The sequence below is a fragment of the Anser cygnoides genome, chromosome 16 (genome assembly GCF_040182565.1).
Source record: "Anser cygnoides isolate HZ-2024a breed goose chromosome 16, Taihu_goose_T2T_genome, whole genome shotgun sequence".
Lineage (NCBI taxonomy): Eukaryota > Metazoa > Chordata > Aves > Anseriformes > Anatidae > Anser > Anser cygnoides.
Genome location: NC_089888.1, coordinates 1,289,542 through 1,314,344, shown reverse-complemented (window position 1 = coordinate 1,314,344; position 24,803 = coordinate 1,289,542). Strand labels below are relative to the sequence as shown.

Below are 24,803 nucleotides of genomic sequence, written 5' to 3'. Positions count from 1 at the left end.
TGGGGCCCCGCGCTGGCCGTGGGACGGCTGCGCCGCGTGGGTGCGCAGCCGCTCGGCATCCTGCCACCCTGCGTGGGTGCACGGGGGTGGGTGCTGGCACCCAGCCGGGACAGCACGGCCTCACAAGGGCATTTCGTTGTATCCCACACCCTGGGGTGAGTGGGGAAGAGCGGGGTGGCCTGGGGACACCCCTCCATGGGGCGGGCTGAGGTGGGGGCTTGGGGACCGGGAGGTGCCCTGAAGCCACCAGGGGCTGCACCGCACCTCCTGGGGCAGGCAGGGACATCCCTGTGCCGGCGCGGGCAGCGTGCGCCTGGATTTGGTAGATCACGGGTGGAAATGGGGGCACGGTGTGTGTTTGGGGTCGCGCCCCCCCCACACTGAAACACCCCTTTGAGGCTGGGGGTGTGGGGACACCCCAGGGTGTCCCCGTCCCGCACAGCTCAGCCACCACGGCAGCTCCTCGCTCTGCGGGGCCGGGGTCTGCATCCAAATCCGGGGCTAAAGGAGCAGCCCAAGCCCCCTTGGGGCAGGAGGAAAATGCTGGCTGAGCCCCGCACGCCCCCAGGGACCCCGCACCAGCACAAAGCCCTGCTCACAGCACCCCCAAACCCCACGTGGGATCCAGCTGGATCCCACCACGCTCAGCTGGGTCCCCACGGTCCCCGCGGGCTCGTCCCACGGCCGGAGCGGCCGAAAGCAGCGCTCGGCTTCCTCCCCTGATATAAATAGCTGGAGGCGGGGGGAGCACGGCCCGGGGGGACCCGAGGGTGACAGGGGGCAGCGGGGGCGGATGGGGGGACCCTCTGGGAAAGGGCCGGGGGGCTCGGGGCTGGGGAGGGCACTGCGGGGCTGTGGGGGGCCGGGGGCCAGGGGTGGCCGTGCGGGGAGGGCGGGCGGCCGGACTCTGCGTGCGTGAGACATGTAAAGATCACGTGTGAAACTTGATCTCCCCGCAGCGGGCTCGGAGGAGAGAAAAAAGATAGAAGTATTGTTTTTAAACAGATTTTTTCCTTTGTTTTTCTTCTTTTTTTTTTTTTTTTTTTTTTCCCCTTGCAAGGGCTGAGCGAGACCCAGCCTAGCGATAAAAGGCCGGGGCGGCTGGAAGCCTGCTCAGAGCGCGCCGGGAGGAAATGCCGAGGGCGCAGCGCCGGGGCTGGGCGCACAGCACCCACTGACTCCTCGCACCCGCAGCACCCCTGGGTGCCGGGGGGGGGCCGTGCCGTGCCCGTGCCATGCGGGTGCTCGGCCTCGTCCTGGCGGCGCTGTGTGCGGCCGCAGCCCAGCGGCGGGCGCTGGATGGGGGCGGCCGGCGGCGCTTCCACCGCGTGCAGCACGGGCACTGCAGCTACACCTTCGTGCTGCCCGAGGCCGACCCGGCGCCCTGCCCGCCCAGCGCCGCCCCCAGCCCCTCCAACACGCTGCTGCAGCGGGACTCGCCGGCCGGCACCGCGCACGCCGCCCGCGGGGCTGCCCAGCGCCTGCAGCACCTCGAGAGGATCCTGGAGAACAGCACCCAGTGGCTGCTGAAGGTAGGAGGTGGCGAGGTGCTGCGGGGTGGGGAGAGGTATTGGGGAGGGTGGTGGGTAGGGGGGTTGCCCCCCCACATCTGCCCTACGCCCGCCAAAGCTGCTTGCTGCGGCCAGGTCAGCGCCTTCCCCGCTGGTCTCAGCCCCAGGGCCTGATCCTGCCCCAGTTTGTCCCCCAGAGGGGATGGGGAGGGTGCCGCGGGCGCTGCGGCTCGCCGGTGCTCGCCGCCCTGCACCCCCCTGCCGTCCCCACCACGGGTCCCCTCCTGGTGCCCACCGCACCAGGCGTCCTGTGGGGCTGAGCGTTCCCCATCCTGGGTCAGGATGCGGCCCTGCTGGGAAGCTGGCGGGTAGGCTGTTGGCAGGCGGCGGAGCGAGGAGCCCAAGGGCAGGGGCCAGCGAAACCTCTCCAGCTTCATAGTTCTCCCCCTTATGGGCTTCGCAAAAGCTTCTGGCACCGGGTGAGGCTCTGCGTGGGAATCACAGCTCCTGGCCGGCCGGCCCCACAGGGCACGGGGAGCCTCGCCAGAGGGGCTGCAGGGCCCACCGGGGGGGCCTGCGGGCAGCAGGAGGGGAGCCCTGCGTCATGGGGACCCCTGCCCACCCCGGGGACCCCCCCCGGTGCGCTCCCCCAGCCCCGGCCCCGCAGCGCGAGGCAGGAAGCGGCTTTTCCTTTCCGAGGTCTCTCCCGGCGCCTCCTGACCCCGCATCTGCGGCCGTGCGAGCGGCCGCCTGCGTCACACCCGGGAAGGGCTCCCGGGAGGCTCCCCCCGGGGCCACGTCCCTGCAGTGCCCGTGGTGAGGCTCATCCCCGGCTGCCACCCGCCCTCGAGCCGAGCAGCACCGCCGGGGACGTGGAGAGCAGCAGCAGGCACGCGTGGGGACACCCAGGGCTGTCCCCTGTCCCCTCCTCAGCCATCTCGGACCGCAGATTCCTCAAGAGCTGCACCCCAGCTCCTCTCCAAGCCAGCTCCGGGTGCCGCAGAGGGACCGGTGAGGCCAGGCTGGGGGTGACCAATGCCCCCCGCTGCGGGGCTGCTGCTCCAGCAGGGCTTGCACACCTCAGCCCCATGGACTCCTGGGGTCCCTGCGCCCTGGGGTCCCGCCACGGGTGCTGGATGGGGCCTGCCTGGTGCTGCCCAGCCCCGCTGGGTGCTGCCCGGCCCCGCTGGGTGCTGCTCAGCCCCGGAGCAGGCAGGGTGACGCCACATACCTGGGCAGCTCTGGGCAGCGGTGCCCGAAATCACGGTGCAGGAGCAGGGCGCAGCGGCCGGTGCCCGTCCCCTCCCGCAGCACGGCCCCTCCAGCAGAGGCAGCTTTTTTTTTTTTTGCCTTTTTTTTTTTTGCCTTTTTTTTTTTTCTGTTTCTTTGCTTTCCTTATTTAACTGGAACTGCGCAAGGAGGCTTGTTTTGGTTGGACTCCAGGCCTGAACAAACAAACTGGGCTCGAAGGAGGCACCGGGTTCGGGGACAGATTGTAAACAACACCAAATCCCTGTCTGCCAGCGGAGCAGACTCACGCTGTGCCCTGGCCCGTGGCTCTGGCAAGGTCCCCCCAGCCCCTTTGGGCCCCCCCCCCAAGCCCCTAGCAGGGCTCCCCACCCCACCAGCCCCTTCCTCTGCCACCACAGACCCCACTGGGGATACTGGGCGCCCGGTCACCCTCTCCACGCAGCCGAGCACAGCCCAGGAGGGACAGCTGGGGACACCAGCGAGGACGTGGCATGCAGGCTGGTGGCACTGGCCGAGGACACGGGCACTGGGTGCCTGTCGGTGCCACCAGCCCAGCCAAGGGGCCGAGACCCTGCGGGGACAAGGCCTGGGGCAGGAGCCCGCTGCAGGAATCGGGGCCGGGCTGGCCTCAGTGGCCGCCCTTTGGGCAACGTGTCCCCAGCGCACGGACAGCGGTGTGGCCGCTTCTTTGGTTTTGCTGCTGTGCAGAAAATTCTTGGCAGTGCCCGCTCTTGGTCTCCTGCACCAGGCTTGAGGAGGGCTCAGGACCAACTCGGGGCCAATCCTGGGCTCAGCCACGGTCGGAGCAGTGCTGGAGCTGAGTCCCCTGGTGTCACGTTGCCGGGGGCCCCGGGGATGGGACCAGCAGCAAGGAGCTGGACACCTTTGTGGCTTGGGCTGGTCCCAGTGGTGTGCCCCCCCCTGCCCAGCTCCCCCCTTCCCTTCCCTGCGGGGAGGGGACCCTGTCCCAGGGCTGGCCCAGTCTGGGGAGCGTTTTGGGGTGACCCGCAGCCCCAGGGCCCCCTCCTGGGGTCACCCCCAGCCCCTCTTCAGTTCCTCTTCCTTAGGCAGAGCCATGGTCGGGGGCTCCCCCAGAAGGGGCAGGGACCCCAAAAGAAGCACCGTTACCAGCTCGCAGGGGAGCAGCCGGGGCCGGGGCTGGAGCCAGGCTCTTTCTCAGGTCCCGCGGCTGTGCTCAGCCCCCCCCCCCCCATGCCAGCCTGACCTTTTCCACGGGTATGTACTGCCCTTCACTCAGAGAGATGTTTATTTTGAAAAAAAAGGCAAGACCGAGAGGGAGAAAAGGCCTCCCCGAGCCCTGAGAAGCAGCAAGATTAACGACGTGGTTAAAGGGAAACTCTCCAGCAATCACTCAGCTGGGGAAATGTTTTCCAGACCCGGCTCTCAGACGCTCCCCGCTTCCTCCCCTCTGCACGTCCCTGCGAGGGAAGCCCCCGGGGACGTGGGCGCAGCCGCGGCTCCCGCAGCCCGAGGTGCCCACGCCGGGATCCTCCTTCCCCCCTGGCTTCATCTCCCATCCCCGGGGGGGGTTTCTGCACCACCAGCCCCCCAAGCAGTTGCAGAGGGGCGATGCTTCCCGCTGCCTGGGTCTGCAGAGGAGCAAGCAGCGCTATTTCGCTTCGCACAAACAAGTGCAGCGAGGGGCTGGGAGCCCCGGCACCGCTGTGCCACAGGCACTGGGACCGGGGGCTTTCCTCGCACCAGCTCACGGGGGGGGCAGGAGCCACCTGGATGCAGGGGCGCGGGCAGCGCAGGACCCTCGGGGTGGGAAGAGCCGGGCAGCCCCGGCGCGGGGCCGCGTTCCCAGCGTGGGCGGCAGCGCGTCCCTTCCGCTCCCCACGGCCCCTGCGCAGCGGCCGGGGGTCGCAGCTCTCGCCGAGGCTGTCACCCTGGAGAGGGGCCGAATGGAAACCTCGTGGCGAGCACGCCAGAAATAGAAACCCTCTGGGAAGCGCCTGTCCCCCGCGGGCTGGGAAAGCGGAAGCCGTTTCGGAGCCGTGTTCGCGGCCGGCTGCTTCCCAGCCCCGAGAGCTGCCCCGCCGTGGGGCGGCACCACGTGCCGGAAAAGCTGCTGTCACCGGTGCTGGGGACGATGGCAGGGGGCTGCCACCAGGCCTGGGAAACCGGCTGACAGCTGAGCCAATGCCGGTGCCGGTGTCGGTGCCGATGCCAATGCTGATGCCGAAGCTGGTGCCAAAGCCAAGCAGGCCCCCCCTTGGCCAGGCAGCAGCTCCAGCACAGTGGCACACACAAGCCCATCCAGATGCCGGCAGGAGGAAAGCCCCGGTTGGGGACCCCCCTGCTGTAAATCCCAGCCGCCCCACCCAGCCCTGCTCCCCACAGCCGCCCCTGTGCCACAGCCCTGATCCCCAAACGTGCCGGTGCTGGCAGCCCCCCGATGGCGTCCCCTCCACACGCCTGGGGCTGCACCACGGCATCCCCCCGAGTCACCTCGGGGTTTGCGAGCACGGCAGCAGGAGGGCGAGCAGCAGCGGCACGGGCAGGGATGGGAGCAGCTCCCCCGGCTCAGACGCAGGGGAGCGGAGCCCTGCGAGGGCATGGGACGGCGCTGCCAGCGCCGCAGCCGAGGAATCTTGGCGGCGATGCCTGGGGCTCCCCCGCAGCAGCGCAGCCGCAGGCATCCCGCTCCGTCCTCCCGATGAGCTGCAAAGCGCCCAGGACGGGTCGTGCCGTGCTGAAACGCTCCCAAGGCTGCGCCAGGCTGGAGGATGGAGGCCGTGGTGAGGCTGGGTACGGGGCAGCTCCCCGGCTGACCTGTCCCGTCCTCGCTGCCGTCCGCAGCTGGAGAGCTACATCCAGAGCGGCGTGAAGCCGGAGATGGCGCAGCTGCAGCAGACGGCGGTGCAGAACCAGACGGCCACCATGCTGGAGATCGGCAGCTCCCTCCTCAACCAGAGCGCCGAGCAGACCCGCAAGCTCACCGACGTGGAGGCCCAGGTAGGTGGTGGCAGGGGCACACGGTGCGCGTGCCCCCGTGTCTCTGCTGCCCCCAGGACCTCCGCGTGGGGCAGGTTCCGTGCTGCTAAAAGCGGGGCGATTCCCCAGAGCGGTGCTGGTTTAACACACCGGTGTGCACGGGGTGGGGGGGGGGGGCTGCCACTGGTGCCTGGGGACACCGGGGACGTGGCAGGACCCCGCTGCCCACCCCAGCGCTCCCCCTGCTCCCGGGCAGGTGCTGAACCAGACGTCGCGCATCGAGATGCAGCTGCTGGAGAACTCCCTGTCCACCAACAAGCTGGAGAAGCAGCTGCTGGTGCAGACGAACGAGCTCCACAAGCTGCAGAGCAGGAACAAGTAAGGGTCCGGGTCTCTGGCAGCTCTTTGGGAGGGCTGGAGCCCCTCCAGGGCTCGCTGGGGTCCCTGCGGGTTGCGCAGCCCCCTCACAGCCCCCTCGGTTCCTCCTTCACCTTCACCCCCCCCTAGCTAAGCGCAGCCACGAGCTGCCAGGTGCAGGGTGCGAATTGCCAGGTGCCCCTGGGGACGGGAACCGCTCGCAGAGATGCCAGGGAACCACAGCCAGGGCTGGGGCTGCTCTGCTCCCCGCTCCCCCCGTCACCACCACGTGTCCCCTCGCAGCGTCCTGGAGGTGCGGGTGCTGGAGATGGAGGCGAAGCACCAGGCGGAGCTGGCGGGGCTCCGCTCGGAGAAGGAGAGGCTGCAGCGCCTGGTGAGCCGGCAGAGCGGCACCATCGAGGACCTGGAGAAGTCGCTGCTGGCGGCCAGCGCCAACTCCAGCCTGCTCCAGCGGCAGCAGCTGCAGCTCCTCGAGGCGGTGCAGGGCCTCGTGCGCCTCGTCTCGCAGGGCAGAGGTGAGCGGGGAGAGGCAGCAGGACAGGGGGTGCTGAGGACCCTGCGCTGGCAGCTGCCCAGCTCGCGTGGGGGTGACTTTGCCCCAAAAATGAAGAATCTCGAGGGAAGCTCAGCCTTGTGTCCCCATGGGAAGGGCCGGCACCCACCCCGGGGCGCACACCAGTGCCTTTGTCCAGCCGGGGCAAATGCCCCCACCGGTGCTAACGCCTCCCCTCTGCCTCCAGCCCTGCTGCCCAGGGACGAGCAGCTCTTCCAGGACTGTGCCGAGCTGCGCCAGGCCGGCTTCCACACCAGTGGGGTCTACACCCTGCACATCGCCAACCTCAGCGAGCCCAAAAAGGTGAGCGCACCCCGGGGAGGGCTCCCGCTGCAGCACCCAGGGGTGCTGCTGTCCCCAGGTGCCACCCGACGCGCGCGAACCCCGCACCAGTGGCGCCACCCGTGCTGCACCAGCACCAATCCCGAGGATGGGAGGTCCCCGAGGGAACCCCCCTGAGCCAGCCAGGCCGTGTCACCCTGCTCGCAGCTCGGCCACAGCCCCTCTGCTCCCCGCTGCAGGCGTTCTGCGACATGGAGACGGACGGCGGGGGCTGGACGGTCATCCAGCTCCGCGCCAACGGCAGCCTCAGCTTCCAGAGGAGCTGGAGGGAGTACAAGCAGGTCTGTGCGGGGACGGGGACGGGCCGGGGGCACACCCATGCTCACCGCCCGCGCCCACCCTCCCCGTGGCTTCCCCAGGGCTTTGGGGACGTGGCGGGCGAGCACTGGCTGGGCAACGAAGCCGTGCACCTGCTGACGAGCCGGGCGCCCTACGCCCTGCGCGTGGAGCTGCGGGACTGGGAGGGCAGCCAGGTCTATGCCCACTACGGGAAGTTCCAGCTGGGCAGCGAGCGGCAGCTCTACAGGTAGGAGAACGGCCTCGAGTTGTCCCCGGCCCCTGCTGCCCCCGGCCCCCAGGACTGGCACGGCTCGCTCCGGGTGCCTGGGGGGGCGCGGGGCCCCAGGAGGCTGCAGGGTTCCTGGTGGGGCTTCGCTGGGATTCTCAGCAGATTTCCTCCCCAGGGATGTGGCTGTGCTGCCTGCCCCTTCTCTCCCCAGGCTCTCGAAATCCCAAAGCGGATTTTGATGCCTGAAGTTGCGTTAAGGCCAAGGGATTTCCCACCCCAGCGAGGCGCGGTGCTGGCAGGCAGCCGGGGCACTGGCAGCCGCTCACTGCTCGTGCAAACGGGCTCGTCCCCAGGCTGCTGCATCCATGTCCTCGTGGGGATGCCACATCCTTGTGCTGCCGGGGACAGGGGCTGGGGGACACAGCAGGGCCCGGGGGCTTTTTAACCCCACCCCCCAAAGCATCTAGCGGGTGCTGATGGCACGCACGGCGCGCGTTGCCCTCGGCCGCAGGCTCTCGCTGCAGGACTACAGCGGCACGGCCGGGCAGCAGAGCGGCTTGGCCCTGCAGGGCACCAACTTCAGCACCCGCGACGCCGACAACGACAACTGCCTCTGCAAGTGCGCCCAGATGCTGTCGGGAGGTGAGCGGGGGGGGGTGGGGGGGCCGGGCTGGGGTCCCCGCGCAGCCCCCCCAGCGCCCAGCCCCGCACCACGCTCCCGCCCCGCTCCCTCCCGCAGGCTGGTGGTTCGACGCCTGCGGCCTCTCCAACCTGAACGGCATCTACTACCCGGCCCGGCACAACATCCGCAAGCTCAACGGCATCCGCTGGCACCACTTCCAGGGCCCCAGCTACTCGCTGAAGGGCACCCGCATGCTGATACGGCCCGCGGGCTTCTAGCGCGCTGGCGGACCCCGTGCCGGCCCCGACGGAACCGAGCCGCCCGGCAGCGGGAGCTGCAGGGGAGCTTTTCCCCCAGTTGTTATTTCTCACTCTCTCGTTTCTCTCGTCCCCTGGGAGCCCGTGCGGAGCGGCGGCGGTGCCGGGAGGGAGCCGCTCGCCGTGCTGAGGATCTCGGGGTTGCGGGACCCGCGGGGGGGCTCTGTTCAGTCTGAGCGTACATAACCCATCCCTTCCCAGCTCGGATTCTCACCACCCACCCGTGTCAGTGGGGTTTCTGGCTGCCCACGCCACATCGTGCAGGGACGGGTGTCTGAGAGCCCCGGCACCTCCTGCGTGCTCAGCCCGGAGGGGCGGACGGCCCGGGCTCTGCCTTTTCTCTCCGTTTTAGGGCATTGCGTTTTGCTTTTTTGCCACCGTTCTGCTTTCCCCGCGGGTTCAGCAGAGCTCGTGTGCGAGCACCCCGGGAGCTCAAGGCACTGGTGGCATCTCTCCTCCCTGCACAGCCGTGCCAGGGGACACGGCTGTCCCCTCCCGCGTGCGCCGTCCCGGTGCGAGGGGACAGCCAGCCGTGCACGCTGGGCGCTGCTCCTCGCAGGATGGGGCCGGTGGGAAGGGACAGGGGCGTCCCTCGAGCCACAGGGGACCTGGCCCCGGTGCGATGGGTGACGGCCCCGGGGCTGGAAGGTGCTGGCAGGGGGGCAGCAGCCAGGGAGGGGTGGGATGGGGCTGGGGGTGGCACATGGGGAGAGGGGCTGCGGGGCGGGAGGAGCTGGGGGCAGTGGAAGGGGGCTGAAGGCTGGGGGTGGCTCGGAGCTGAGGGATGGAGGGAGGGGGACGGGGGTGCTGGCAGGGCAGAGCCCCCCCAGGCTGCCGGCTCCAGCCCCCGCGGTTTTGTGTACGTGGCAAACCCAAACTTGGCGACCAGTTTGGTGACGGCCTGGAAAGCGCGGGGCGAAACACAGCCGGGTTTCCATCCGCTGAGAAGGGCCCCCGCGCCCGCCTGTGCCCTGGAGCTTGGCACGGAGACGCTTTTATTTTTGTACTAAGAGATATTTATTGTCCAAGAGCTGCGCCGGGCAGCACCCGTCCCCCCCCCAGCGCCGTCCCTGCCCAGGAGCGAGGTGTCCCTGGACCCATGGCGTTGGGGGGGGGTCCGTGCTGCCCCTGTTTCAGCAATTTGGGCAGGAGCAGGAGCAAGCAGTCGGTGATCTCTGCTTGCAGGAAGGAGGTGGGAGAGGGCAGGGCTGAAGCACCCCGCGCATCCCACCCGGGGGTCCCGGGGCCATCCCGTGTGGGATGCGAGGGCTCCGGCAGTGGTGGGGACGGGGGCTGTGGCCGCGGGGTCACCGCTGGGGACAGCGCGGTGCTGCCTCGGCCCCTTGTACACAGCACGTACGGACTCCACATAAAGGGACCTTTCAGCAACAGCCTCGTGATGCCTGGGTCATTCGGGGAGGAACGAGACCCCAAACGTGCCCCCCGCCCTGCACTCCCCCCTGGGGAAGGGGCTGCTCCGCCCGGCCCCGTTCCTTCTCCTCGTGCCCCGCTGAGCCTGGGCAGCTCGGTGCACGGATGAGGCTCGGTGCTGCCGGCTCAGAGCCCAGCCTGGCACCCACCCTGGCACCCAGCGCTGCCCATCCCCGTCCCCCTCGGCCCTGCTGCCGCTAGAGGTCCCCTGCAGCTCGGTGACCGCCCCGCAGCATCCTCGCCCATAGGGGACAGGGGTGACACCGGTGCCCCAGCGGCCCTGGGGACTGGCGGTGGTGGCAGCTGCAGAGCAGGGACCCCCCTGACCCCACTGACCCCACAGCACCCATCCTGCAGGCAGCCCCCCAGGCCTGCCCCCAACCCCCTTCTCAAGGCCTTCGCTAATTAACACTGATTAAAACAGGCGGTGCAGCTGCCACTTCCCACAAGGTGCTCATCAGTGGGGCCGTGCGTAGTAATTAAACAATGGAAAATGCATTAAAGGCGGGACTGCCGGGAGGCTCCGCAGGCACGGCCGTCCTGGCTGCAAGCCCTGGGCCCCCCCATGCCCTTCGCTGGGGTCCCCTGCGCCCAGCTCCCCAAACCCTGGTGCTGCCATTTCCTTGCTCTCCCCATGGGGCACCCAGGGGACAAAGCCCCGGGCTGCAGGATGGGGGACACGGGAACGGGCAGGGTGAGGGCCACGGAGACCCCCCTGCGGTCATTGCTCCCCGCTATAAATACCCGGCGGGCTCAGCTGCGGCTCCGCTCCGAAACCGGAGCTGGCGGGGAGGCAGCTGCCAGGGAAAGTGATACGGAGCACGGGGAGTGAGGGTCCGGGGCTGTCCTCCTGTCCCCCGGGGGAGCGTGGGGCCAGGGCTGTCCTCCTGTCCCCCGCAAGGACACACGGACTGGGGGGGGGGCATCCCCGGGGGCCCACGCGTCGCCTCGCCGTGCCTGTGCCAGGGTTGTGCGGCGAGGGACAGATGCTGCCGCCTGGGGAGCGTGGATCCTCCTGTCCTTGCGTCCACGTGCACACAGCGTTTGCACACACGCATGCGTGCACACCCACGTGTACTCATGCACGCGTGAGCACGCGGGGCTGGGGCTGGCTGCACAGGACCCCAGAACCAAACCAAGGCTGAGCGAGGGCAGCGGCACCCAGGGGGCACAGCAGGGGTGCTCAGCCCCTCTCCCCAGCAGAGGGTCGGCTGCGGGGGGGGCTTCTCCTTGGCAGCAGCAGGTAAATTTAGCTCAAGCCCTGGGACACGCCGGGCCGAGGAATTCGGCAGCGCAGCCGGTCCCAGCCGGCATCGGCCGGGAGCGGGGACGCGGCTCCCGCAGAGCTTCCCTGGGGGCGCAGCCCCGTGTCCGGCTCCCTGGGGAGCCACCAGCACCCCGAGCACCATCATTACAGGATCCCTTGGGTGCGCGCTGCCTCCCAAGTTGGCCGCCCTGACTCACCGGCCACATCCTGTCCCCAAATCCCTGGGTGTCAGCGGGGCACTGGGTGGGGGCCCCCAGACCTGCCCGGGCTCTTTTGGGGAGCCGAGCGGGTTCTGCGTGTGGGGTGGGGGCTCTGGGTGGCCGGGCACCATGCAGGGAGCGGGGCTGGGCCGGGAGCTGCTTCAGCCCTGCTGCCACGTGCTGTGCGGAGCACAAATCCCCGTTCCTCCCTGCTCTGTGCCAGGCTCCTCCAGCGGCGAGCATCCCAAACCCTCCTGCACCCTCTGTGCCCCCAGTGGGAGCTCCCTGTGTGCAAGCACCGGTGCCCTTGGCGCCCCTTTCCCCAGCAGCCCACGTGGGCAAGGTCTGCACAGCACCAGGGGCACCTCCTGCCTCTCCCCTTGCAAGGAAACTGGGGCTGCAGGAGCCCGCAGCCGCGCGAGGCTGCCCGGGGAGAACACGCGGGCGCTTTCATCTTCAAAGCGCTCCCTGCACCGGCTTTCATCCCTGCACCTCCCCAGTGCCTGGGAGGTCTCTGCTATCGCCTCCTCATCTCGCAGCCCCGGAGCAGCGAGGACACGGCCAAGCTCCGAGGCGCTTTGCTGGAGCGGGCGCGAAGGCAGCGCCCGGCAGGGCCGCGCGGTTGGCGCGGCGCTGGCTGCGGTGCCGAGGGGAATCCCGCGGCCAGGCTCTGCCGGGACCTGCCAGACCCAAACACCGCCCCGCCGCGCCCTCCGGGCCCCGCGCTGGCACGGCACGGCACGGCACGGCACGGCACGCACGCTGCCTGGCACCCGTTGGCTCAGCACCGCCAGGGCCAGAGGCAGCACCCCTCACGTTGGCGACACCAGGAGAGGTTTGCAGGGAAGGGGCCCGTTGTGATCCTCTCCTCCCTGGGCCCCAGCACTCAGGGGATGCCCAAACGCAGGCGCTCCTCCAGCATCAAGGCCCAGCCCCTCTCTTGGCCTCTGTAATTCCCATGAAGGCACCCGGCCAGGGCCCTCCAGCAGCAGCAGGGATGTCCTTCCCCACCACATCCAGAGACAGCCACACACACACAGGGCATCCAAAGCAGAGAAATTTAATAAAACCTTCTCCATTATTATCACTTTTTTTTTTTTCCCTTTACAGATCACACGTCAGGAAAAACAGTAGAAATGAGGAAGAGACCGATAAAACCGTCTTCATAAATAAGAGGGCACGGCATGCCTGGGCTTTCTTGCTGACAAACAAAAAGGGAGACACAAACACGCACACACATGCACACACGCACACAGAGGCCTGGGCTGCTCCAAGGGGAGCTCAGTTCTGGCCTCCCTGGCAGAGCACCCAGCTCCTCCAGGACGCTCACCAGGACATTAGGATGGGGGCCACCAGTGACCGCCCCCCAGCTGCGGCCGCATGCATCCTCACCCCCTGGCCACATGCAAGGACCCCCGACGTGCCCCCCGGGGCGCCCATGCACTCCTGCAAGCTGGGACCCCTGGAAGCAGCCGGGATGCCCCCTCTGTGCAGGTGGGACCGGCCGTGCACCCCGCAGCCCAGCCAGCAGGATGCCAGCAGGCACAGCCATGTCCCCAGCCCTCCGCGGGCTGACGGGGACCTGGGTGCTGGTTTTGGGGCCCTACAGAGCCAGCTCCATCGGGAGGCAAAGCACTCCCCGGGAGGACGCACGGCTGCGGCACCCGAGCCCTGCAGCTGTAACGCAGGGCAGCAGGGACGAGGCACGGTGCCTGAGTCCGAGGGTCCGAGATGTCCCCACCGCTCTGGGGGGGCACGGTCTGCCCAGCGCCTCCTCCTCCCTGTCCGGCATTGGCGCCGTGCGCTGGCACGCGGCGGTGCTACACGTTGGAGACCTGCTGGGGCTCGCGGGCCTGGCGCAGCCCGTAGAGCCACTTGATAACGCGGGCGTTGCGCTCCACCACGGAGATGCCGTAGGGCATGCGCTCGGCCGGCCGGCCCTCCGGCGTGGCCGCGCTGCGGGGCGAGCGGCCGCCCTCCGAGCTGGCCGTGCTGACGCTGTGAAACTTGACGGACACGATGTCGGAGCTGGCGCGGGCGAAGTGCTCCGCGCCCATGTCCCGCACCTCCTCCGGGTCCAGGCCGCAGTAGTTGAAGAAGCGCTCCAGGTCGGCGGTGGCCCGCGAGAAGCGGTCGCTCAGGTCCGACTTGGAGCGGTGCAGCAGGGTTTGCCGGCGGGCGCTCTCGGGGCGGCTGGGCGAGCTCAGCGCCGGCGCCGCAGGCAGCCTGCCCGGGGCGGGTGACAAGGACACCGGCGTCACCTGGCCGGCGGGGGACACCCTGGCGGGCAGAGCCCCGCAGGGCCGCACGTCCACCCTGCGCACGGCCACGGTGCCGGAGGGCTTGGGGGCGGCGGGGCTCTCCGGTGCCTTGCCAGCCCCCTCCGCCCCGGCGCCCGGCGCCTCCGCCTTGCACTGCCACTCCCGGCCCCGCGGGCTCTCCGCCTTGGGGAAGGGGCTGTCGCAGATGTTGATGAGGTTGTTGAGGATCTCCAGGTTGAGGGAGGTCTTCGTCCCGCTGGCCTCCGAACGGCGTGGTCCCGGCGGCGTCTTACGGCTCGGGGTGAGCATGGCCCGGCGCACGCCCGGAGCGAAGAGGGGCTGCTTGAGCAGCGGCGGCTTCACCGGGTCCTGCTTGGTGCTGGCGACCTGCTGGCTCTTCACGTACTTGGCCTTGTCGGCCTCCAGCCTCTCCACGGCGCTGGGTTTCCGCGCGCCCGGCTCCACGCGCCGTCGGAAATACTCGGGGCCCTTGTTGAGGATGCGGATGGGCATGGCCGAGGTGAAGGGCGCCGTCACCGCCGCCCCCTTCATGGCATCGCCGGCGTTCAGCGCCTCGACGGGCATCGTCCGGGCGGACGGCGTGGCGAGGGGGGCGCGGAGGGCACGCGCCGCGGGCTGCAAGGAAGGGACCAGGGTGAGGGGTGTCGGTGGGGCGGCGGGCGCTGCCTGCCCACGCCCGGGGCCCCGCGGGCAGACAAAGGCCCGAGCGGCTGCGCGGGGCTGTGCGGTGCCGCGCTGTCTGCTCCGGCTGCGCCGAGCTTCCTATTTCAAGGCAGGGACCACGCCTCCGGCAGCCGTCCCCGAAACGAAGCCCGGCCAATCCGCGGAGCAAAGCCTGCTTCAAACGGCACCATGGCCAATGGGGCCGCGGGGAGGGCACCCCGACATCGGCACCAGGGGAGCCCCGGAAGGGAGCACGGGGGGTGAAGCGGCTGCGGACCCTCGGCGATGGCCGTGCTGGGGTGCATCACCGTGCCAGGGGTGCATCACCGTGCCGGGGGGCACCGCCGGCCCCCTGCGCCCACCACCCCACCGGGCTGGGAAACTGGGGGTCCCCGCTCTTTGCAGCTCCCCCGGTGCTCGGCCCCCTTGCAGGTTTAGTGCAGAGCCCCCCTGCCTGCAGCTTGCCCCCCCACCCCCCCATCTCCTTTTGGAGAGGGGCGCCATGGGGAGCAAGGAGACCTGGGGGGGGGGGTGGAGCAGACCCCCCCTGCTATCTGCAGCAGTGGATGGGGAACGAGGGCAGTGCGTGGGGGTCCCGGGACGCAGCACGCTGGTGCTGGGCTGCTCCCAAGCATTGTGCTTCCACCGTGAGCCCCCCCCCAAAAGCCCAGGGGGGTTCCCAGCCGTGTTTCCCCTGCCAGCAGCCGCGCTGGAGGCCCGTGAACCCCGCACCCTTGGGAGCCCGCCAGGCACAGCAAGCAGCCGCCTGCCCCAACGGTCGCGCTGAGGCAGCTGCCCGCCCACAGGGGGGGGCCCAGCCTGTCCCGTGCCCCCCCCCCAGCCCTCCCACCCCGGTGCCACGAGCAGCCCTGGCGCCATCCAACCCTTCCCCAGCCGCTCCGAGAAGCCCCCAGGATCCCCCCACCCACAATCTGGGGCTCTGCCACCCGCCTCCCCAGGCAATGCTCCAGCCCTGCCGAGCACCAGGGTGGCTGCACCCCCCCCCCCGACACTGAGCCCCCCCCCCCCAGCCCCGCACTGCCTGGTTTGGGGCACGGGCAAGCCCGGGGGATCTGTGGGCGAGCCCAGGCACTCACCAGTGCAGCGGGGGGCACAGCGGGGCCAGCGCGGCCCCACTTCCTCCTCCCACAGCGGCCCCAAGCTGGCTGCCTCACCTGTGGCCGCTCACCCGCTTGCACAACTTCCTGGGTACAGCCCACGGCACGGCGGCTGCGGGCCGCAGGAGCTGGCCCCAAAGCCCCACGGCCCCGCGGTGCCCGCCAGCCCGTGCCCACCAGCCTGACCCCCCCCCCCCCCCCCGGCCCCGCTGGGGTCCCTGGTGCATCCATGGGATGCGCCGCTACAGGTGAGCAGCCAGGGGAGGCTGGGTGTCCCTGTCCCTGTTCCTGTCCCCATTTCCTGCCCCAGGGGGGACACTGCTTGCCCGCGTCCCCATCTCCTGCCCCAGTGGGGACATCGCTGCCTGACCCAGGAAGCGTCTGTGGGGGTCAGGCAGGCATGTGGGCAGCTGGGGACAGTCCCGGTGCCAGCACAGAGCCGGGGGTGGCTTTCTGCACCCCTCCACGGGGAGCCCAGCGCTCCTCCCCAGCAGCACAGGGCACCAAAATCCTCGCTGGGCAGGGACAGGGACAGGCAGGGCCCCCCCCCCCCCGGCTGGAGCCCTGCCCACACGCCCCATGGCAAAGCAGCGCTAATTGCAGGGACCGGGGGCACTGAAGCCCGGAGGGGGGATGCCCAGGGGCAAACCCCGCTGCAGCCGGCCCCGCTGGGAGGAAATCACCGCCAGCCTCCCCCGAGGCCCTGCGTCACCCAGACCTGATGGAGAAGGGACACGAGAGCCTGACTCACCCCCTCTGGGTGCTTTCCGGGGTGCGGGGAGCAGCTGTCAGCGGGGTGCCCGTGCAGCAGCACCCCTCGTGTCCCGCACCCCACGGCAGCACCCTGCCAGCAGCCACCCCTGCTGCCCTGCAACCTGTGCCAGGCACGGGGAGAGCTCCCTGGGGAGCACCCGATGGGTGAAGGGACGAGCACGCAGGGCCTGGCTCCCCACCACAGCCAGCCGTGCCCACCATGGGCTCCCCTTTCCGTGCCGGCAAGGACAGCCTGGCCGGGCACGACCTGCTGCTCCGCATTCCTGGCGATGGGGAGCCGCCAGCCTGGCACGGCCACCCCGAGCGGAGCCGAGCCGTCCTCCAAACAGCCCGGAAAACGAAGCCAGGTTTTTGCCTGCCCCGAGCCCGAACGGAGCGTGGCCACCCAGGCCCCGAGGCTGGCCACCGATCTTGTGCCCAGGTAATGCCCAGCCACGGTGACCCAGCCCCGTGTTGCCGGCACGGGACCGGCACGGGACGGCACCACCTCCACCACCTACCTGGATCTGCCCTGCGCTGCTGGAGCCTCCCCGGCCCGTGCTTGTCCCGTGGTGGCTCGGTGGCCCCGTGCCTGCAGCCTCCCCGCACCGTGGCCTCCCCTGCTCCCTGCAGGGCTCGTGGGGCACTGGAACGGGTCTGCCCGCGGCGGGGCGGCTCACGGCTCCCTCTGAGTCACCGCTGGGAGAAGACGCCCTCCGAGGCAGCCCGGTGCTCTGAAGGGATTGAAAACACCTCTCCTTGCCAGCGTGCACGCAGAGGCACGGGGCTTTCCTCCACGCCAGGCCACGCTTTAATTGCGGCTGCGTCATGGAGCGTGGCCGTGGCCGGTGACGTCCCGGCGCCGGTCCGAGAGCAGCCGGCAGTGCCGGTTGGGCAGCGTGGATGCAGGAGCGGGCTCGTGGTTCGGTCGGGGAGGAGGGAAGGGCCCCGCCGCAGCTGTGCAACCCAAGCCAAAATGTCCCCAGCCACCCCCTGCCCTCACCCTGGCGGGGATCGGACCCTCCCCAAACCCCCACGGCTGGCCCAGCGCGCGGGCACCCGCTGCCTCTGCAGGGACAGGTCCCCCTTGCCCGCACCGGCCCCAGGTCCAGCCCCAGGCCCCCGCAGTCCCAAAGTCCAGCACGTTTCTGTGCCTCCAAACAAAGCGGCCCAGCCAGTGGAGCAGAGGGAGGTGACACGGCGGAGCAAGGCCACCGAGCCTGGAGCCACATGGAGCTGCTGGCCTGCGCCCAGACCGGTGGCACCGCAGCTCCTGGCGTGTCCCCGCAGCAAAGCGCAGCTCCTCGGGGTAGGGGCTGAGCGTTCGGCCCGTCCTGCACGGCGCTGCAGGAGCTCCGGGACAGCAGGGCGCTTTGCAAACGGCTCTTGGAAGCAAGGCGAGGAGCCGACGGGAGAGAAGGGCTGGGCGAAGCTGGGGAAACAACCGCCAGAGCTGCCCTTTGGCTTGGGGGATTCTTTCAGATAAAGGTGGATCCGCGTGACAGTTTCAGCTGGAAAAGCACCGCCGGGTGCCGCAGGTGGGGGCAGAGCCGTGGGCATCTGCCCGGTGCGAGCGGCCGGGCTGCGTCCCCCCCCCCCCCCCCCCGTGCCAGCAGCACCCGCGAGGGCTGCAGGAGGCGGCTGCAGGCAGCTGCCCGGGCACGCCGGGTGCTTTGGGAGCAGGGCGTTGCAGCCAGACAGCGCCCCGCTGCCTCGCCCTCCCCGGGGGCAACCGGGGATGGATTTGGGGAGGGCGGCCCAACGCAGGAGCACGCCCTGAGCACCCCGTTCACCGCCTGTCCCGTGGCTCTGGAGCAGGCGGGGATGGGGCAGGGGCGGGTGGGCGCCGGTGCTGGCTCCGTGCTCACCTCCCATGGGTGCTCGGGGCTGGGTCCCTGCACGTGCAGCTTCCAGGACCCCCCAGGAGTGAAACGCAGCCATGAAAGAGAAAAAAAAAAAAAAAAAAAAAAAAAAGAAGAGAACTCAGAGGCCAAATCCTCCCTGTAAGAGCTGGGTGGAGATGGCTGTGGGTGCCTGGCATCACCCCGCGGGGCTGCAGGGCCCTGGCACGGGGCCCAGCTCAGCCCCTGGATCCGGGGAGGGCTTTGCTCACCCTGCCCCTCCCCAGCGCTGGCAGCTCCCCACGGGACCTTCCTTCCGCTGCCACACTCACCTGGCGTGTGCTAATTCCTGGCGTTTAATTAGAGCCAGTCACCGAGACGAGCCTGCAAACAGCTTTGGAGCTGGGAAATGGACCCAGCATCGCGCAGCAGCCCCGTGCGAGCCACCGCCCGCTCCCTGCCTCAGTTTCCCCGCTGCTGGCTCTGCCCAGGGTGGGCGCAGGGAGCTTCCCAGGGGCTGTGGGGCTGGCAGGGGGGGGCTCCCATGGGCACGGCCTCGCTGCCCATCACCCTCAGGGCTGGATTCTGCCCAGCTCCCCGCACGCGTCCCCGCAGACAGCAGCCACGCTCGGGGCTGGAGCCGCGCCGTGCCCGGGTGCGGGGGCCCCGACAGATGGGGACGTGCCGGGTGCGAGGCCTTTGTCTGAGCAGCAGCACGGCCCCGCAGATGGCGGCGGGGCGGCTGCAGCGGGGCCGGGGCCGGGGCCGTGGCCGAGGCCTGGCGAGCGCCGTGCCCTGGGGATGCGGCCCCTTTTGTTGGGCTCTCACCTCGGGCAGAGGCCCCTTCCCCAGGCGCCCGCGCCAGCTTTCAACTTTCAACTTGACCTGCTCCATTCACATGGAAATGGGATGCAAATGGCGACGGGGAGCTGAGAGGAGGAGGAGGAGGATGGAGGGGAGGAAGGGGCCATGGGCAGTGACCCGCCAGCAGGTCCCCGCACCCTGGCCGGGCTCCCCGGTGGTGCCCATCCAACTGGGCCCCTGGACTGGGAAAACTGGGGCACTGCTGGGTGGTGTTGCACCCGATGTCCTGGGGGGGCCAGGGGTCCCCGGGTTGCGGGGGGTCCTGGGGCTCAAGGACAGAGCCCCAACTCTCCCTGGCTGCTCCTCCCCACCATGCCCACCCGGGGACCCCGCTGCATCCTCCGGTGCCCCTGCACCCATGGGGGACACGTGGGGAAACGGAGGGGCTTCCCGGTGGGCCTGCCCGAGCCCGGTGAAGTCCCGTGGAAGACTGCTCGGTGACCAAATGTTGCCATCTGCCTCCGGGGCCTTCGCTCGCATCTGCCGGGGTGCAGAGGGGCCGGGGCCGGGGCTCAGCTGCTGCACGACACGAGGCGGGGGGGGCAGCCTCCCCCAGGCGTGGCAGGCGGCACGTGCCGGCAGGATTTGGGCGAGAGGCACGGAGCAGCGGTGCGGAGCTCAGCCCCACGCCTGTCACCCCCTTTGTGCCCCCCCGGCCCCTGCGACGAAGCCAATTAGCCCTGGGGAAAGGCTCGCGGAGGCTGCACGGCTCCTTTGTGCTGCCGAATTAACCCAGGACAATCGCCGTCCCCACTGGGAGCAGGGGGCTCAGCTGCACCAGCCCAAGCCCCCCCACACCATCCTGGAGCTGCCACCCCCAACACGGGGCCCAGAGACCCCGGGAACCCCGAAGCATGGGCCCCCACCACTCCTGGACCCCACATGGGGACAGTGGGGGCAGGATTGCGCCTGGTGCAGGGGCTGGCTGCAGACCCCAGGGGGGCTGAGCATGGGCAGAGCAGGCAGGGGACGGGCAGGGGACAGGCAGGGGACGGGCAGGGGACAGGCAGGGGACAGGCAGGGGACAGGCAGGGCATTGCACAAGGCAGCTGCAGCCTGCTGCAGCCCGCTCGCCCAGCGACACCCTGTGGGTGCTGGGGGAAGAGCTGGAGCGAGGCGCCCCGGGGAGCTGGGTGCTGGGACGAGCCAGCGCCAGGCTGCCACCCAGCCCAGCTGGCCTCTGTCCCCCCGCAGCCCGCCAGCTCCCGGGTGATGTGAGCGTCTCATCCGCCGGCTCGTGGCATGGCTGAGCGCCCGGTCACGTCCCGCAGGGTCAGCAGGGCTGGCGGCAGTGCCAGAGGAGCGTTTGTGCATGACACGTGCCCGGTGGGACAGTCACATCCTGGCCACGGCACCCCCGGGGGGACAGCCGCATGCTGGCCGCGCTCGGTGTCCCCAAGGCACCCGGCACAGCCCGTGGCCCTGCAGCGATCCCAGCCGCGGCAGAAGCTGTCACTCGGTGACATTTGCACCCGCAGGAAGCAGCCCGAAATAGGTGGGACACCATTCAGCTGGGGACAAGGGCAAAGTCTGTGTCATGGCCAGGAATAATCACCGGCACCCGGCGGAGTCAGGGTGCGCGGGGACAGCGGCAGCTCCGCGGGGAGCGCCTGGCATCGTGGCCGGGCAGGCGGCGAGCACGGGGCTGGCCCTGGCAGCACGCGGGGACACGAGGGGAGCGCGACCCCCAGGGGCAGGACAGGGGCTGGGCTGTCCCCGAGCTGGCAGGGACAGGGCAGGAGGGGACACAGCTGGACTTTGGCCACCAGGGCTGGGTTTGGAGCTTAAAGGCCCCCAACAGGCTGCGCGGGGCGAGCTGGGCTCGGTGGCAGGGAGAGGTGAGTGGGACCCGGTGGCCGGTCCCATGCTGGCCCAGGGACGTGGGCTGTGCTGGCAGACCCAGGGGACCCACGAGTGCTGGAGGAGGGGGGGGAAAGGCAGGGGAACCCTGAGCCCCAGCCTCCTCCAGCTGTTCCCATTCCTGCAGGGTGGGCAGGGGTCCCTGGGGGGGGTGGGCAGGACGGGAGCTGGTCCCCCTGCCCCCCCGGCACTCATCTCTCCGAGGACCACCGCGACTCTCCCTAATCCTTTCTTATGCTTTGAGTCTCACCTCGCCCTGCGCCCGCAGCCGACCGTTCCCACGGCTCGTGAGCCCCCCCAGGACCTCCTGCGCCCCCCCCGACCTGGGACAGGTGCCCCGAAACACGGCACCGGTGCCGAGCAGGAGGCATGAGACCCGCGGGACCCCCGCCAGCTGCTCCCCGAGCCGGGGTGACTGTGCCTGCTGGGACCAGGAGCAGGAGCACAGCGTGCTGCCACCCATCTGCATCCGGAGGCAGTGACGTGCCCGGCTCACGTCACGGCCCCGGCAGGCAGCAAGGACTCGCTGCCGCCCGCGTGCTGCCGCCGGTTCCCCTAAAAAACACAGTGAGTTTCCCCAGGGGGAGATGCCCCGGCAGTTCCCCAGGGACTGTTCAGACCGGGAGCCCGGCTCTTCCTCACCTCCGCTCCCTCCCACCGTCCCCGACGCCTCCCGGGCAGGATGAGGCCGTTTGTGGGCCGTTGCCGTGGCTGGGTTCAGCCCCAGGAGACCAGGATCCTTCCGCCAGGGCTCAGCCCTGAAGTTGTGGCCGCCCGTCCTGCACCCCCTGCCCGCCGTGGGGCTCGGGGACGAGGACATCGGGGGTCCCCCCGTCCCCAGGAGGCTGGTGGGGAGCGGGCGCAGGAGCCTGGGCACACGGAAGGGGAGCAAGGTGCCGAGGTGGGCAGGGGATGTGGTGTGGGGCTGACTCAGCTCGCTGGTATGAGCCAGGGCCAGTTTTGCAGGTGGGGCCGCGGGGCCCTTCTCCCCCCCGTGGCCACCGGAGCCTGCCGGGATTGCACGGGACCGGGCGGGGAGGAGACGGGCGCTGCTTGGCATTGCCCGCGGATGCGGTGGGAAGGACGAGGCCTTGGGTCCCAGGAGAGCGGCTGCCCAGGCCCCGCGGCCCCCAGGTGAGATCCGCCTGCCTCCCGTGCCAGGCCGTGCCAGGCCGTGCCGTGAGCTGGGTCGGGTCCAACGCGCTGCCACGTCCCATTTGGGCTCCGTGCCTGGCGCTGTGTGGCCTTGGCTCACCAGGAAGGGACCCAACCCAGAGCAGGGCAGGTGCCGCAGGCAGGGCAAGGGGGGGTCCCGCGGCACCAGCTGCGGGGATCAGGAGGGGGTCCCGCAGTGCTGGGGGGCGTCTCGCCCCCGGGACAGGGGGGTGCCGGGCTGAGCCGTGCCGCTCCCCGCGTCCTGCGCCTGCCTGGCAGTAGGGGAGGAGCGGCTGTGGCTGCCTGGAGGGGGGTACACGGGCAGTGGGGGCCGGGGTAGGGGTCCGGGGGGGCTGAGCCGTGTCTCTCCCCACAGCACAGCGGTGTCGCCCCAGGGTGGGGGCGCCGGGCCCTGAGCCATGGCGCTGCTCACCCACCTCCTCGCCTGCGTCTTCGGCACGGGCTCCTGGGTGGCCATCAACGGGCTGTGGGTCGAGCTGCCGCTGCTGGTGACGGTGCTGCCGGAGCAGTGGGAGCTGCCCTCCTACATCACCATCATCATCCAGATGGCCAACGTGGGGCCGCTCTTCGTCACCCTCATGCACCGCTTCTGGCCCGGCCTGCTGAAGGAGGTGGCCGTTATCTACGTGGTCGTGTCCCTGGGCGTCGTGGCCTGCCTGCTGCTGGCCTTCCTCTGGAACCAGACGTCCCTCATCGCAGGGACGCTCCACAGCACTGCATTCCTCGTCCTCACTTTCTTCCTGTCCCTGGTGGACTGCACCTCCTCCGTCACATTCCTGCCCTTCATGATGCAGCTGGAGCCCCAGTACCTCACCACCTTCTTCATCGGGGAAGGGCTCAGCGGGCTGATCCCCGCTCTCATCGCCCTGGGCCAGGGCTCCGGCATCTCCAGCTGCGTCAACGTCACCCGCCTGGTCAATGTCACCTCCGGCAACGAGACCGTGGAGAACGTTTTCTTCCAGATGGAGACTCGCTACCTCCCGGCCAACTTCTCCACCCTCCTCTTTTTCCTCCTCATGACTGGGATGATGGTGGCCTGCCTGGTGGCCTTCTTCTTCCTCACCAGGCAGCCTAAGGTATGGGAGCTGTCGCAGCCGCAGTTTTTTCCCAGCACCATCATACTCAGTTCCTTTGACCAGATCCCCGAGGATGGAGCTGGCTCGGGGCGAGGCGGAGGCTACCCGTGCCCAAAGAAAACCAAGCGGCCCATGGAAGACAACCGGGAGACGGTCTCCTACCCGCTGGCCAAGCTCACCTTCATCTACCTCCTCATCGCCTGGGTGAGCTCTCTGACCAACGGGGTCCTGCCGTCGGTGCAGTCCTACTCCTGCCTGCCCTACGGCAACACCGCCTACCACCTCTCGGCCACGCTCAGCTCCATGGCCAACCCCCTCGCCTGCATCGTGGCCATGTTCCTGCCCGGCAGGTGGGTACGGAGCCCCAAAACAGACCCATTTGGGGGCGCCGGGGGAGAAAAGGCGCCTCCTCCCTGGGCTGGGCTGGCATTCCCCAGTGTCACCCGCCTGTCCCTTGCAGGTCCCTGGCCCTGCTGGGCGCCCTCACCTTGGCAGGGACAGGCTTTGGTGCCTACAACATGGCCATCGCGGTGATGAGCCCCTGCCCGCTCCTGCAGCAGTCCCAGTGGGGCGACGCCGTCATCGTAAGTCTTGGGGGTCCCTCAGCCCCGGGGAGGTCTCGGGGGCCACCCCACGGCCCCGCGGCCCCGCTGACCGCTCTCCCCTGCGCCACCAGGTCCTCTCCTGGGTGTTTTTCACCGGGACGCTCTCCTACGTGAAGGTGATGGCCGGGGTGATCCTGCGGAGCCGCAGCCACAGCGCGCTGGTGTGGTACGGGGCGGTGGAGCAGCTGGGCTCCCTGCTGGGCGCCCTGCTCATGTTCCCCCTCGTCAACATTTACGGCTTCTTCACGTCCGCCGACTACTGCAGCCTGCAGTGCCCGGCGTGAGCGCCGCGTCCCTCTCGCGTTCAAAGAAATAGAAGGAGATTGCTCAGCCCTACGGCCTCTGCACCGACCTGCTGCCCCCCAGCACGCCCCGCGGCACCGCGGCCCCGCACCCCTGGGGGCGCGGAGGGGCTGCCTGTGCTGTGTCCCCCCCCCCCGCCCGCCCCGGGGCTGCCCAGGTGCTCCATCAAACCAGCACGGGGGGTGTTGGGTGCGAAGCGTTGCTGGGGCCACTGCTCTTCCCTTCCCTGGGGGTCTCGGTGGCGTTTTGCATGGTGTCCCCCCAGGACCCCGTGCACCCCCTCAGCACCCTCTGTGCCGTCTGGCCCTGATAATCTTCCCATTCCCATTCCCATGCTGTCTGCAGCCCAGGATGGGGGGGCTGCAGGCGGCTGGGGAAAGCAGGGACAAATGTGCCCCCCCCCGGGGGCAGAGAGACCAGATTTGCTGCCGGGGGGCAGACAACAGCTTTTATAGCAACAGGGGACACCGAGGCACGGTGGGTCGGGGTGACCTGCCCAGGGTTTTCCATCCTTTTCTGGGGCCCCGGCCGTGCTCTCCACTTGCTCCCCATCGCCCTGCACCCCAGAGCACCCCCAGCAGCCCCCCCTGCACCCAGATGGGCAGCACGGGGGGGAGAGGGGCGGCAGCACACGGCCCCCAGCCCGGGCACACTGCTACATGGCAAGGGGCAGCAGGGGACCAGTGCCAGGGCTGTGCCACAGGGCACCCGGCTGCACCCAGGCCCCGCTAACGGGGGACACCGGGAGGGGGGGGCACCGGGGGGGGGGCAGGCAGCCCCCAGGCCGGGCAGCACCCGGTCGCCGCACGCGCGTGCGCCCCTTCCCCGGGGCACGAGGCAGCCGGGCCTTTGTCCCCGGCTCTTTGTCTGGCAATCTGCTCCCCTCGGGACCGCCGCGCCAGCCCCGCGCCGCTGTGCCTTAAC

The 24,803-nt window shown here is 69.9% G+C and overlaps 3 protein-coding genes across 6 annotated transcripts; 2 read left to right on the top strand and 1 right to left on the bottom strand.

Annotated features, from left to right (window-relative positions):
- The first annotated feature begins 5 nt into the window (after positions 1–5).
- ANGPT4 (angiopoietin 4) lies at positions 6–8,656 on the top strand. The gene is made up of 10 exons (XM_048074789.2): positions 6–155; positions 1,061–1,532; positions 5,586–5,741; positions 5,977–6,098; positions 6,381–6,613; positions 6,839–6,954; positions 7,173–7,274; positions 7,353–7,519; positions 8,013–8,143; positions 8,241–8,656. Exons 2-10 carry the CDS (start codon positions 1,236–1,238, stop codon positions 8,399–8,401), a joined length of 1,485 nt encoding a protein of 494 aa, XP_047930746.2. The 5' UTR covers positions 6–155; positions 1,061–1,235; the 3' UTR covers positions 8,402–8,656.
- A 3,726-nt stretch (positions 8,657–12,382) lies between these two features.
- Positions 12,383–17,115, bottom strand: FAM110A (family with sequence similarity 110 member A). 2 transcript variants are annotated; one of them, XM_048074778.2, is made up of 2 exons: positions 16,676–17,115; positions 12,383–14,235 (listed from the first exon to the last, which is right to left on the bottom strand). In XM_048074778.2, exons 1-2 carry the CDS (start codon positions 16,982–16,984, stop codon positions 13,159–13,161), a joined length of 1,386 nt encoding a protein of 461 aa, XP_047930735.2. In that variant the 5' UTR covers positions 16,985–17,115; the 3' UTR covers positions 12,383–13,158. The 2 variants fall into 2 exon arrangements, with proteins under 2 accessions (XP_047930735.2, XP_066834316.1); XM_066978215.1 differs by lacking the exon at positions 16,676–17,115 and adding an exon at positions 15,381–15,496.
- A 3,600-nt stretch (positions 17,116–20,715) lies between these two features.
- On the top strand, positions 20,716–23,909 carry SLC52A3 (solute carrier family 52 member 3). 3 transcript variants are annotated; one of them, XM_013201658.3, is made up of 4 exons: positions 20,716–21,286; positions 22,251–23,321; positions 23,432–23,555; positions 23,648–23,909. In XM_013201658.3, the coding sequence occupies exons 2-4, from the start codon at positions 22,294–22,296 to the stop codon at positions 23,858–23,860; spliced, it is 1,365 nt and encodes a 454-aa protein (XP_013057112.3). In that variant the 5' UTR covers positions 20,716–21,286; positions 22,251–22,293; the 3' UTR covers positions 23,861–23,909. The 3 variants fall into 3 exon arrangements, with proteins under 3 accessions (XP_013057112.3, XP_047930737.2, XP_047930738.2); XM_048074780.2 differs by lacking the exon at positions 20,716–21,286 and adding an exon at positions 21,293–21,620; XM_048074781.2 differs by lacking the exon at positions 20,716–21,286 and adding an exon at positions 21,656–21,853.
- Positions 23,910–24,803: the final 894 nt, after the last annotated feature.